The sequence below is a fragment of the Cinclus cinclus genome, chromosome 17 (genome assembly GCF_963662255.1).
Source record: "Cinclus cinclus chromosome 17, bCinCin1.1, whole genome shotgun sequence".
Taxonomy (NCBI): domain Eukaryota; kingdom Metazoa; phylum Chordata; class Aves; order Passeriformes; family Cinclidae; genus Cinclus; species Cinclus cinclus.
In genome coordinates this window covers 11,322,286-11,337,322 of record NC_085062.1, presented here as the reverse complement: position 1 = coordinate 11,337,322, position 15,037 = coordinate 11,322,286, and the positions used below count along the sequence as shown (strand labels likewise).

Sequence of the window (15,037 nt, the reverse complement as noted above, 5' to 3'; positions counted from 1 at the left end):
GGAGAAATTACTCCAGTTCCACCACAATGTAAACGTGAACTGGGAACCAACAGAATTCAGACAGTTCTGAATCCTATGACCTATGTAAATATAAACAATCATACCTTAAGTGTCAAATAACTCAAAAGGAGAAATAACACCGTTAAAAATTAAAAGAGCAGGCTTTTATAGTAAGAAATTAACTACATCAGGTGGCTTTCTTACATGATTTTTCATCCATTACCAGAGGGATTGCTCAGCACAAATGCACCCACAATCCACGAACACGTTAGCTTTTACTTATTAAAGACAAGAAACAGCACAACTTCAGTATTTCTTTTGGGAAATGGATTGTTACAATTGCTCTTTGCCTTGGCTTCAGACTGACCCCAAAGTTTACTTCAATTTCTCACCTGCAAATTCCACAAGGTAGCAGAAACTGTGACTGTTGCCATGATCACTGGGGGGATTTCCACTGGTATAGAATTTGTGGTTTAGCCTGCCTATAGTTGAAGTTTTTTCAACATTGTTTTCCAAAATATTAAGGCTTCTTCAAAGTCAATTAAGTTGCTGATAGAATGGATTTACAGAGATAAAACACTGGCCAGGTAGAGCTTAGAGATTTATATTTATTTTCTATAGTTAGTCTCCTTTGTGCTTTCCTAAGCAACTCATCATTTGCAACATGATCCAAGATTCATTTTAGATGATAAATTATTAATATGGAGTTCTCTGCAGGGGAGGTTTCAGTGGTGTTAAAAACACCCTTAAAATCAACCAACCAAGCAAAAGACCCAAACATAAACACACAAACAAAAATGACGACAAAATCCCAACAAACTACCAACCAAAAAAACACCCAGTGTCTCAAAGCATCCATCATTTAATAAACAGACTCACACTATTGTCCCATGATAGCTGATGACTGACAGAGTATTGCATTTGTATATGAAGTTTTTGGAGCTCCAGATGATACCAAACAGTAATGACATCATGCAATGTGCTGAATCCCTACGAAAAAACTGTCCCAGCTGATTTTCCAGGCAACACGATCGCATTGATGAAGAGATTGCATCTCTGTGACTTTGTACCATAATTGAGCTCAGCAGCAGAAGAAACCCTTAGGAGGTATATTTCTTGGTGGGAAAAAAACCAAAAACTCATCTTTCTTTGATTTGTTCCTGAGTCATTTTGCAGTGTAAACACTGTCTCTCATGACAGCACTGAAGCCCAGCTAACCTGATTTGCTGCAGCAGAGTGAACCATCTCCACTCTCACTCAGGCTCAGGAAACACAAAGGCCATGGCCAAGCTGCCCACCCAGCACAGCAAATGCTACAAGCACAGAGTAAATTCACCTCCCATGTGAAACAGACTCTGGAATTGAACAACTGCACGGTTGTTCAATTGAACACATCGCACGGTTGAAATATTACACATTTGTGTAAAGAGCTCCTTTCGTACCCTCATAGATTCATTTTCTCCACCAAATGCTACATTTGTGTCCTTGCCTACGGGCAGCACAATTTCCAAAGTTAAGATCGTCTGATTAAAAAAGACACAGAGTTCCTAGATCACTGTTCATCATATTCTAGGAAGCTGCTCTAATTTACGTCAAAAAGAAAAAGTAATAAAAAACCATGTTCAAGCTATCTTTTCTCCCCTTTGTCCCATTTCTTATCAAAGTGGGAAAAATGGCAGAAAATTCAGAATATTTTCAGATTGATGCATTTTTTCATCAGCAGAAGTCTTTATTTCTCAGCATCTCAGATCTGAGTCCTGTTATAATTATTTTTAAAGATACTGTTTTTAAAAAGATTGAATAAATATCTCAATAAATTGTACTCTGTATTCACAGATTTTCTTCTCTCTCCATTTAAAACAACTGAAGTATGAAATTTAGAGCATTACATAGATATATATATATAATTTTTATGTCAGCAAGCCTCACGTTCTGGATATGAATCCTAGAAGCATGGAATTCTAAGTTAGATACAACAGAGTATTAGAGTTCAGAGAGCTACTTAAGAGAATGGAAAAGAACAACATTCTTATCTGGCAACGTTTTCAAAATATTAGACAGCTATTTTAAAACAACCAAGTTCCTACCTGGACTTCTTTTAGGCTTGGAAATATTTAATACTGGACTCTGATTCTCAAGTGGAAAATGAAAAGTAATACACATTTTTTCCAGGATGGAGAAACCACAGTGGAAACTATGCAGTCTACATTTGTGTATTTCCAGTCCTGATACTTAAAAAGATTTATTTTCAAATAGTGTCAAAACACTTGTAACACATAAAAGCAAATCACAGCTATTTTACATGATGATTTTAAAAGGCAAAACCATATTGATAGCACCCTTCATTCTGAACTGCCACTTGTTTTCTGCTCCCACAGGAATTACGACTCCTAGAGAATTATCAAAAAACAACACACTAAAATGACATCATTTTTGACTACAAGCCTTTCTGGCAGACAGGTGAGCCCATGGCATTGGCAATGTCTTCTTGCATTAAGACAAGAATGCTATGATTCAACAACACAGAGAAAGGTTTATATAACTGTACCACCCTGCACAGGGAGCCTGCAGCAGCAAGGGAACTCTCAGCAAGAAAGTTTGAGTAAGTTTTTCCTCCCTCATTTCTAAAATTAAAGCTCTCCGTTTCTGGTTTGAGAGCATTGTTGCAGAGAAGTGTGGCATTTGCAGAAACAGTTGACAGTTAGCAGCAACTCAGGCTGACTTGAGCTTTGTCTTCTGGAACTTCCATAATGTTCTTCTCTAGCTCTGTGGAAACAAAAAAGTTATAAAATCAACTTAAAAGAGATTATATCATCTGATACTAAGGGTAACAAAAGCTGGATGCAGGCCCAGTCACTCCTGTAGGCCAAAACCTGGGCAGACAATGATATGAATATGCTTGCAGGTATTTGAAACTGGCTCTAATGCTTGAAAAACCTCCCCAGTCTTTTGGACTATAAACAAGGAAAATGCACACAAAAAGCAAAACGTCACATACTGATGAGATTTCCTGCCCCAATTTGGGCCCTGTGCCCAGGAGTGTCCTCCAACTCCTTTATCATGGACTGTTCAAAGGCCAAGGCAGCAACTCGGGAAAAGAATTCTTTGACATTTTCTCCTGGGAAACAAGACAGAAATGATGTGTTTTTATAAAGGCACATCAGCAGAATATCATAACAAGCACATCTGTGAACAGCTGACTGCTCAATATTGGGGCAGAACAGGCCTCTCCAACAATCTGTCTCCCATTCTGATCACTGCAGAAATAATTTCTAATTTTCTTACTCTGGAATACTGTACCCTGTGCTGCACCTTTATTTTTAGCCAGCAACAGATAGAACTCATTTTGTGGTGTAATCTTTCTCCACTGCAAACGTTGAATAGTAGTGCACATGTGTATTTATGTAACTATCTATGAATTAAACATGCTCAGATACTGCAAAGCAGTTTGATGACTTCTTTCTGCAAACACGACAGTGAAAGCACACATACAAATTCTGAAATAAAATCAGCCATTAATAAGCCTGAAGTTTCTAATAGCAACAAAATGCAAGAAAAACAAACAAAAAAAAAAAGCAACGGGGAGATAATAAGCTCCTCCCACTGCAACATCAGCCCTCGTGGTTATGCTATTTTTACATCCTTCGCAGTAATTTACCTGTTTTGGCTGAGACTGACCAGTATTCTGCCTGCATCTCCTTGGCAAAACGGATGGCATCCAGCTCTGTCCTTTCACACACAGCATCTGACTGGGCAAACAATGAGCAATAACTTGAGCAGAAGTGGTGTGGCTGGGCTGGTAACAGCACAGGGCACTGCCATACACCTACGCTGTGATGCTTCCAGTTTTCTCAGTGGCTTTTCTGACCTTGCCTAGACTTGGGCAATCAGACATGACTGCAAGAATTTAGTACTGGTTTAAATGGAAGTCTCCACTCAGCTCCCACAGCACTGAAATGGAACAAGAGTTAACAAATGACTGGTATTTAACACATTCCGTGGTAAAGAGCTATCAAGTTAACAGCAGCTCAGTTAATGGTCTTGAAATCCTTATCACCCCATCATTCTCAGCAGAAGAGCTGTGGGACCAACTAGTAACAGAAGAAACAAGTTTGTTTTCAAAGCTTTAAAAATCTTTTCTCCACAGAAAGACAAACACAGGACTGAGAATTGTATAGAGAGACTGCATTCCCTCTGTTCTTTTAAAAATTATGTGATATTCAATTAAGTAAGAAGCCTTCCCTGTTCCTGAATAATGAACACACTATCCCTTAAAAGCCAATTTCTATTTTTTCCAATAGCTCTCTGAACTCCAATACACAGTTGTTAGTATCTATCTTAGAATTCCATATTTCTAGGATTCAAATCCAGAATGTCAGGCTTGCTGGCATAACAAACAAAAAACAAACAAACAAAAATGCTCTAAATTTCATACTGCAGTTATTTTAAATGGAGAGAAAAGAAGAAAACTTATGAACACTCACAGAACAAGAAGAAAACCTTCAAGATCACTATGTATGTTTACATATGCTTGAAAAATGTCATGCAAGAAATATTTCACTAACTACCCATTTTTTTAGAAAGCCTCTTCTTTAACTGGTTTCAAGTGTGCTGTTCAATTTACCTTTTAAGTTTTTCTCTCAAGGTCTTTATCTCAATGACATTGTGCACAACTTGCAGGGGAAATCACTTGAGGAACTCGGGAAAATCTGATTTCCTTATCTGCACTCAATTTACTCACCACCAAATCTTTTTTTGTTCCAACTAGAAAGATGAAGCTGGAATCTGGCTCGTTCTCCCTCAATGCATCTTCTAGCCACTGTCTGAAATACAAAAAGGAAATGACAGAGTCAGAGGGAACAAGGAGTACAGCAGAAGATGACAGATAATAGGGTCACAAAAAAAGTGAGTGGAAGAACTTATGTGAGTATCAAAAGCCTTTTATTCTAGACAGAGAGAGCAGCAGCTATTCCAACTCCTTTGAATACATGTCTCCCACTAAGGAAAAATCATACCCATGGCAGGGTACAAATTCAACAATCATTTTGGCACCTAGAGAGGATATTTCCCAGGACAAGGGAGAAGGTTAAGTTTGGTGCAAGATAAGGAATAAGAAAGCAAGAAGCAACTGAAAAGGTATGAACCACATAGCAGGTTAGACACAAATGGGAATAAAGAGTGAAATAATCTATTCAGCATTTTAAAACAGCTCCCTATGAAGGCTGTATGATTCTTGTCTCACAGGCTTTTATATTCTTGTTACTCTGGCAATCAAGTTTCTCTTGAGTCATCCAACACAAGTCAAGGAGGGAAGGGAGTGAGTGTGTGTGGGAAATCAGGTTCACAGGCTTCAATTACTTTCAGCCAAGCAGAGACACTAATATATATATTATTTTACAATGTCCTATGTAAATGAGCTAAGCACCATAGTACACATTCAAATAAGACAGAGTACAGGTTATAAAGAAGTCTGTACCTGCACTGCAGTCACAGCAGCATGTTAGAAATACATATGCTCTGAGCTGTGACAGCAATGTGGATCACAGATCTGTGAAGGGTTTTGCAGCCTGCACTAAAAGTAGAATGCATTTATTCATAACAATTAGTGTGTTATTGTAACCAAATCATTACAAGGATCAGAAGTAGTAAGTTTAGCTTAATCTACACATACTTGGAGTTTTTAATTTTCTCTCTTCTTTTTGACAGCCTGTCTCCCATCAGAGCCATAGAAACTAGAGAAAGAAAATTTTGGGATAACAGTGCACCTAAAAAATGAAAGGCTCATGAGACATTATGCATGAGATGCATCTCATCAATTTTATCACTTACATTAGATCCCAGCCTGTTATTCTATTTATAGCAAATGAAGTTTTAAAAAAAAAGCTTTTGGGGTGTACTTCATCCCTTCCTTCATGTCTAGCTGTGGAAGGATCAAGCTTTAACTGAAGTGCCTCTCCCTCTGCACTCACTTTAGAGGAAGTCAAGTGTAAGTGGTTCAAATTTATGCCCTGCATTTTCTTCAGAAAAATCCCTCCCCTATGTAATCAAAACTAGTGACTGTCATTTTTAATTTCTTAGCTCAGTAGAAAATATACTCATGATCCAGCAAGTTCTTAACACCTACATATGGAAGGCAATTAAACCTGCTGTAAAAACCTTTAAAAGATAAGCCAAAACAGAAACTCACTTGGTGTGATCCAAAGTTTGGATATCAGCCAGATCAAACACAGTTATTATAACTGCAATAAAAGACAAGAATATAAAAAAAGTAATTAAATTAGAAAGTGTATCAGCAGTCTCTCCAACCCATCTTCTTAAACAGAGATAATGTTTATGTATAAGGTTTAAGAACAGATTTAACACATAGGAGATGGAAGACTACCCATTTGCTCATTCCTTTTCTTTTTCTAGCGCCCAATAAGACCTAAGTCCTTAGTCTTCAACTTTATATCTGTAGTCTGCAGTCTCTAGTGCTATCAACCCTTTCATTTTGGAACCACTAATTACCACAGGATTGTCTCGTACCAAAGGGAAAGCCAGAAATATCTACTTCCAACTCCAGCATTAATCTCACCCAACCTCAAATTCTTTCCCCCCTAGTTACAAGTGCCACTTTCTATCACTGCATCCTCAGAACACTCAGAGCCTGCAGATGTGACAACACATCAAGTCATGAATGCCTTCATCCCTTCTGCCGTGCAATAATGGACAGTCCATTCCAGCACAGTGTCTAGAGGTACCTTCCTGAGGAGCATACGTGGATATACATTGCTGTACAAAACACAGCCTCCCAACAAAAGCAGGACCAAATTAATATTGTTCTCACCCTCTGCTCCTCGGTAGTAAGCAGATGCAATGCACTTGAACTTCTCCTGACCTGCTGTGTCCCATCTGTGCAACAGGGGAAAAAAAGAAATTTCAAGTTAATGAAAGCCAGGGTAACCTGAGTAAACATGTTAATGAAGCAGCAGACTGGTACAAGGCAGAGAAGAATGTGATACCAGAGAAGTGTCACCATCTGGAACATGTTATTCATTAACTACTGATAGAAATATACTAAAGCTTTATTAGTCAATGAAGACATGCAAACACCATTTTTACCTTTTCTTTAAAAATACTATATAATTTTGGAGACAATTCAAATATTTCTATTCTGCATGGTAATATTTTTTCCTTAAAACATTTTTTTCTTTCACCTATGTACTCTGCGTGTATTTCTAGGGCAATCTTGTTTTGTAAATTTGCTCTGCTAATTATAGCTAAGACATGTTAGAATCTTGCAATCTGCTTGAATAAGATATCTGTCCCTACATTACAAAATAGAGACCTGCAGCTCAGTCTACCAGGTACTAATGACACCATGAAATAAAATCAAGAATGTCCTTCTAATTAATGAACACAATATGCAGTGCCTTCAGCTACTGCCAGCACTACAGGTTTGGGTTTTGTTGCAGCCTTGTACTGCCAGTCAGGGATACTTTCAAATATATCTTGTAAGGAAATCTCTCAGCAAGAGGGGGCACTAGTGCTTATCATATGGAAATGTTCTACCCAGCTTCTGAAGACTTTGCAGATAATGCAACCTGACCTTATTGCTTCAGTTTGCAAAGTGTTGATGCACGAGTCTAGATTTTTAGAGGGACTCAAGTTCCAAAAGGATAGCACCTGGCAGAACTTCCCAAACACAACTGCGGTGAAATCAGTAGGAAATGGATTTTAAAGTATTTTTCAATAAATACCACGAGCCATATATTTACATCAGTGATCTTACCAGAAAAAAAGTGTTCCTAAGTAAAAAGGTTTTTAAGATTCATGCACTAAAATACCTCATGCACAGCACCTTATTTCTGCTCTAGGTCACACTACAGACGATTCCATAATGCCCTCCACTGTACAATACTGCTGGCCACCAGAAACACAAAGGGACACCACTCCACAGAACCAAAGCAGTAGAAGAAGGGCAGGACTCCCACTAGTCTGACAAACAAAGTTGAAAATCAAAGATACTAGGTTCACATTCTAATAAAACCACTCCAGCCTTTCTATGATATAGGGATAATTAATTAGTTGCTAATTAAGAGTTGTTGAAATCACTGGATACCTTAACATTAATTCCAGTGACTGCAGGAATGAAACCCCCAAAAGGTAAAGCCAAGTTCAGTGCTCATTGTGCCTACTAAACTCAAATCACAGACTGGGGTTACACTAGCACTGACCAAAGCTGTGGCAAAAGCTTCCACTTCCCTTTCATGAACGTTGAGTAAAAGAGACAGAAATCCACTGAAATAGTGCAGGACATCCAAGATGAATTTTCATTGACAAGCTTGTAATATTTTTTAGGGATGAGAAATCCAAGAGTGAAATTTCTACTAAAACTGCAAGTCCAGAGACAGAATCTTTTCTTCAGATCACATTATTATTTGTGCAATTGTATTACATTTTAAAAATCTTTATTCCACTACAGCCTGCAGCAATTCAGGCTCTGCTGAGACTGTACTCTATGCAATACTTAGCCATGCTCTTTCAACTAACATCTGGAGGTTATATGGCATTCCAATAATCTCAAAACGTTCAATCTCAAAATCGACTCCAATGGTTGCCTTGTAGTCTCGGTCAAAATTATCTTTACAAAATCTGCAAATTAAAAAAAAAAAATAAAATGATTAAATACCAGTAAGACAATTACAAATAACTGCAAAACTAACACTGCCTAGGGTAAATTATGAAGAAAAAAAAAACCTAACTGTGGATTTGCTATATAATGTAGAAGCAGACATAAAAACATAAAGACACTAACTAAAAGAAAAGGAGATACTGTTTAACAAACTAGAAAGCACATATATCTAGTAAGCTTTCAGGACAGTATGAGACTCAGAATAAAGCATCCTTGGGCTCTCCAGGGAGGTACAGTACCTTCCAGTTTTAGTTACAAGAGAATATATTTTGGGTCGCAAATAATGACCCAAATGAAACAGACTCAGACACTGGAATTTTTTTCCCAATTTTAGCCTTTAGACTGGATTCCTTAAGAAAACACTGTTGCATATTTGACTGGACAAAAATACCTCAGAATGTAACATATACTGACTGAAGTGCTAGAGCACAACTTCCTGTGCTGATGTATCAAGACTGTCTCATACTCTTGACTTCATTTTGTCTTCATCTGATAACAAAACCACAAAGTACTGGTTCAGATTCAAACCAGAGCCACGAAGCACTGCTCTAAAGTCAGCAATGGAAATGTTACAGCATTTCTTTGAGAAACAGAAGAATCAAACCATCAGCTGAGATATACTGTACCTGTTGATAAGACTGGTCTTCCCAACATACAGGTCTCCTACCACAACCACTTTGGATATTTTCAGCCTATTATAAATATTTGAAAATATTACATAGTTTTAGTAGCAAGTTCAACAGTCGCCTCCTAAAAACTCTGATCTAGATCTTTAAATTGCAAGTGAGGAGCACATGTACCTGTCACTTCAGTTTATGTATGTGCCACTGTGCTGCACAATCTGAGTCTTAAATTGCAAGAAAGAAAGCCACCCAAAAACCAAACACTTCTGGAGCAGAAATAGTCCATTTCTTACTCGGTTTATTTTTTTCTTAATTTCAATTCAGTAGAACAAATTTTATTCTATTAAAATTGCCTTGACTACAAGTATATACATCTGGCATATTTTTACATAAGTTTACACATAAGACCATAGTGTATCTGCATCCTTTGCATTCCAATTTACCCCAGGTTTCTCACTGATAATGACTTTAATAATACAAATGAAGTCCTAGTGCAGAAACAAGAAATTGCTGATAATAAAAGAACCCACTTCAGAACATGTCTCTGGGAAAAACAATCCACAGGGTTAGAGCCAATACATTTTCTGACTACCTGGAATAATATTAATCTGAACCTGGCTTCATGCAAATAATCCTCTTTACTCTAGGTCCTCCCACAGGATACAGCAGATGGGCTTTAGGTGATTCAACCTATATTCTTAAAATTGAAACTGTGTGTCCTTTAGGAGATCCAGGTGGATAAGTGAATTTAAGTTTATTTATTGACCTGAACTTGGATTGACATCTCCAGTGCACATGCTACAAAAACAGCTTAAGAGGTTTAATGTTCTTTCCTATCAAGGAATGGCTTTTTAACAAAGGAGTTAATCTTCTATTGAATACTATTTCTAGTTACATTAACTTCCATGTGACCCTGATTCTAAGTTATCAAAATAGCTGAAAAATTTACTGTAAATTGCATGACTCATATTTCCAAAAGAAAAGGAAAAAAAGACCCAAACTTATGTGCCAGTCAACATTAACTGGGTGACCACAAGCCCCTGTGCTTCTGATTGCTGTTAATGTGAAAATAGTGAATAAAATCAGTGACTTTAAGGGAAAAGCCAAAGACTAAGCATTGCCTTAGAGATGTGTGCTGCATTAATTCATAGTGGGGGGAAAAAACCTCCCTAGATCAGACCATTTAACACAATGGTGGACTATCAGGAGAGTATTAAATACAGCCATTAGCTACTGAATTTATCAGACTAGCTTTCCAAAGGACAAAGAAATGTTTTATTAGTTGGAATAATGGAAAAAGAAGACAACAGTTATTCCTGCCAAGCTTTAAAAGTACAGTATAAAACACTCTGGCTGCCCTTCCTACCCCCATTCCACCCAAAAAAAGGGACTTAAATGACCAAATAACAATCATATATGGAGAGCAGTGACAGAAAAGTAGTTTCATTCTATTCACAAAGACAAAACATACAGCTTTTTAGTTATACTCTGTTACCAGACTAAATTACATACAGAACTGGTTTATTATAGAAATAAAAAAATACTAATAATAAAAATCCCAAACAAATACATCTTGGAAATGGAAGGAAATATACCTCAATTCAATAAAGCATGTCTTAGTTGGAAAATTGTCCAGACACTTGCAACAAATTTACATGAAATTAAGATAGCAACTGTGTTTCTAAAAAGGAATAAAGTCACTGATGTCTCTCAGGGTGACATATTTTGGCTTAAAAAGTTTTTTTTTTTTAAGCAAGGCTCCCTTGTGAAATGAATAAAAAGTTGCATTTAAAGATGGGTATCATGACAAGTATCATGTCAGCAACTCTAGAGCTGGAGGAACAGTGAGCTAATTGTCAGTATTCATAGGAGCTCCACTTTACAGAGGATCCTTCACACAGAAACCAGAAGCATTTATCACTAAAATGTACAGCAATTTATTTTAACTGAATAGTGATAATTTCAACACAGTTTAGCTTTCTTGCCTTGCTTCAGAGATTAAATCAATAATAGTAACAGTTCTGGAGGAGAGATAATGCAGGGGAAAAAACTGACTTCAAGATTATTAGTAGAGCATAAATCAGCTTATTTTGATTTTTAAATACTATATATTTATCAGAATTTCCCTCCAGTTTTAAGGAGCCATTTAAGAGAATTTCTCAGCACATATACTTCAAAAAGACTAAAACCAGATTTCTAGATGTTTCAAGAAACTTTGAACTGCTGCCTTTATATCCCTCCAAAGCCTTTATTAACTGCTCCTTTAGAACACCTGCAGAGAACACAGCAAGGCTGGATCTGTTAGATCTTTTGAACTAAGTGTTTACTTAAAGGGTGTTAAAAAACTTTCTCATTTCTAAACTACTACACCATTTTTTCAATGTTACCTATTCCAGCAGAAGAGGCACTTGATTCATGTACTGTGGAACAGCTCAGAGACCTGCCCGTTCAGGGGCTTAGCTGCCTTGAAACATACTGCAGTGAGGAACATGAGGAATGAGGGGGGGGAAGCCAATGAAGAAAGGAGGCCATAAAGAGCTTAAAACACTTCCTTCCTTGCATACCGGGGTTACTGCAAACTTACCCAGCTGTTCCAGTGCTCTGCTGACAAGCAGCCCTGACCTGTGCATGGAAGTGCTCTTTAAACTGCAGACAGGCCTCAGGTGTGTACCACTGAAAAGAGAGAACAACTGCTGGGACAAACGGGGTGATGGCTACTTGGCAAGAAGCCAAACTGGCAAGGAAAAACAGATAAAATGACTGTTCCCAGGGTGTGTCAAGAACAGAGCTACCCTGGCAGAAGAAAACGGGTAGGCTGGGGTTAGAAGGGAGTAAGGTTTCCCCAGAGTTGTGTTTGGAAAAACTCCTTGGGACAACATCATCCTTTGAGCAATTTTTTGAGCGTCAGTGTCCAGCGTTGCCTAAGCCCCCATGGCCAAATCTGTTTGCTCATCATTCTGTACAACAGTAAGTGCCTTCAATTATCCCAACAAGCTAAGACACACAAGATAAACACAGAGGGGAGCACACCAGCAGTAAGTCATTATTACTACGAAGTTTTTAAATCCTTAATAAGTGTGATGCACTGTTTTTATTACTAGCCCTTTTAATGGGAATTAGTTAAAAATGAGGAAAATATATTTCACTTTGCATTTGCTTAAAATACCTGTGGTATTTTTCATAAAATTAAAAGCAAAATACGTGGCTGAGATCAAGAATGGAAAAAAGTGAACTCCCTTAAAAGGATCTTTTGAACAACTGAAAAAAACAAGCATTAATTCCTTGTCTTTCCTTGTCCTTAACTGTTCTATTATACTTCAAATACAAAAGTCTTTGGGGACATCAAAGGTATTTTGTCTGTGTTTCAACAGTGCCTAGTACATTGATCTACTTTATGACCAAGATTCTTCTAAAACAGAAAATTAAAATTGCCTCAAATTCTTTAACCAAAGCCTACTAATTAGATTTCTTTTGGGCAAATTAAATGCCAGTTATGGTTCCTCTTTTCCCTTGGTGTTGGAGCCATTTCAGCGTGTAATTATTACTGTTTTGCTGAAAAAATAAATATTGTAAGATAAAACTTCTGTAACAAGTCACTTTTGTAAAGGTTTGAAAGAAGAATAAGGATTATTATTAAAGAGATCAGCATTGAATGGGACTATGAGGTTACATTAAACTTTGAAAGAATCTTAAATAATTTTATTTTTACAGAAGACAACAAGTTGATATTAAATTAAATTAAAATACCATATTAGCACAATGGAAAGATAAATCAGTGTGGCAGGGTCTAGATACTGTGACCAAAGGGATAAAGAATGCTTACCTTGGGAAACTGGGAAATTCTTCTTTCTCTACTCACTGGGGGAACCAAATGCATTATGCTGGACTTCATCCTCCAAGTTGAATTAAATTCTACAAGACTGAAAATACGTAAAGATAAACACAATATTCAGGATTTACCTCAAAACAGGGACGTGATACAAAACATGATAAAAACTAACCAAGTTTTGCAGACCTGGTTTTTTTGTTTGTTTGTTTGTTTGTTTTTTTCCTTTTTGGCACAACTGTCAGTTCTTCAACTCAGTTTGCACGGAAGGAAAGCTGTTTCTCATGTAAAAAAGGACACCTCTGTGCATAGCTGTAGTAGCAAACAGTGGCCTTCTGAAACCACAAGGCACCAACTCTAATTCCCTGGGAGGGAGAGAATTGTTCACTTAATTCAACCCAAGCACTTGCAGTTTAGCCCTCAAAGGATTCTGCATGTTTAATTTAAAAATCTTTCTCAGCATTGTTTCAAATGCCTCTGCACTAAGCACATTAATTAATTTTAGGACATCCCAGATCTCATGTGGTCAGAAGAAGAAGGGAGGACATATGAAGCTGCCACATCTCTTGGCACAACATCAAACTTTCATCCAAGCTCAGCTCAGAAAGAATGAAATTCGTCTGGCATGGAAAAAGAATAATATTCACATGAAAATCACAAATGCATTCAGATGTCTCACCTGAGATATCAATTTGGTTATGTAAGGAAACCTCGTGGGTTGCTGGGGGAGGGGACCCTTATTAGGGCACCTATTTCTTACTGATGTTCAAAAGAACATCTCTAATGGGAGCATTTTCATTATGTAGCGAAGTGTAAGGAAGGACTCACCGAGCAGCAGCTGATGCAGCAGGATTCCAGCCGCACAAGCAGCTCAGCCCCCGCTACGTGGCCATAGCAACAGGTTTGCAACAATTCCCTTCCTCCCCTTCTTCCACCGAGCGGGAAGGCGGGGTTGGAGTAATTTAACTATACATGGAGCTGTAGTTTTAAAACAACAAATTCGTTTTAGTGGTCAGACAGATTCCTTTGATCAGAAACTGCTGCTTCATAAACCAAATGGTCCATCATCCTGGGTAAGGAAACAGTTCCATTTTCTTCAGAAATCGTTGTATATACGGGTACAAAGAGCTGGATTAACCTATTAGACAAGGAACTATTGGAGTGGGGAACTGTCACAGTGCTAATATTAAGCATAGCAGCAATTTTAAAGAAACACCCAAGGGATTTTTTCAGCATTTCAACTTGATTTCATCTCAGCTTTAAAGTCAGGATGTGCATGCCACTAATGAGACATTCTAAATTATATAAATGTCTTTCTACTCATTAATAATCTTGCTTTCTAATGTACAAAACGCCAAAGACAAGGAATAAGAAATTACACAGCTCTTTTGCATTACCTAAGTATTGTCAATTAACTCATTAATTTAGACAGTGTTTAGTAAGCCAGAGTGGAACTTAGGATGCTAGAAGATTTTGCTATGTATTTTATTAGGGTTTAAATGTTCAACTTTCAGGAGAAAAAAAAGCTCGCCCATTCTAACAGTAATATTTTGATAAAGCTGGAAGAGGCTTTGAACCAGGAGACAAGTCTCTCCCACTTCTGCAGCAGACTAAAAAGGTTACAGGGCACATCAAAGCAGACCAGTCATTTTAAACAGTGAGCAATACAGAAGAAAGAACCCTATAGTTGTGTTTTACCAGCACACACAATGAATAATGCCTAAGAAAATGGCTAATCCACTACCTAGAATTAATGCTTTATACTCTCCCATGAGGAATTGCTTTCAGACCACTTCAGGCACGAATATGATCTCAGTTGTACCAAGACAGCCCCTTCCCCACTAAGAACCCAGATGTGGAGCTGCTGGGTTATTCACCAAAGAAGGTGAGATTATAGTATTTATCTATCACCAT

General features: G+C 37.6%; 1 protein-coding gene across 1 annotated transcript; it reads right to left on the bottom strand.

Annotated features, from left to right (window-relative positions):
- Positions 1-2,701: 2,701 nt before the first annotated feature.
- Positions 2,702-13,189, bottom strand: RAB36 (RAB36, member RAS oncogene family). Its single transcript, XM_062504492.1, has 10 exons — positions 13,121-13,189; positions 11,882-11,970; positions 9,301-9,366; positions 8,533-8,634; positions 6,827-6,891; positions 6,188-6,239; positions 4,742-4,823; positions 3,659-3,749; positions 2,999-3,118; positions 2,702-2,766 (listed from the first exon to the last, which is right to left on the bottom strand). The coding sequence occupies exons 1-10, from the start codon at positions 13,187-13,189 to the stop codon at positions 2,702-2,704; spliced, it is 801 nt and encodes a 266-aa protein (XP_062360476.1).
- Positions 13,190-15,037: the final 1,848 nt, after the last annotated feature.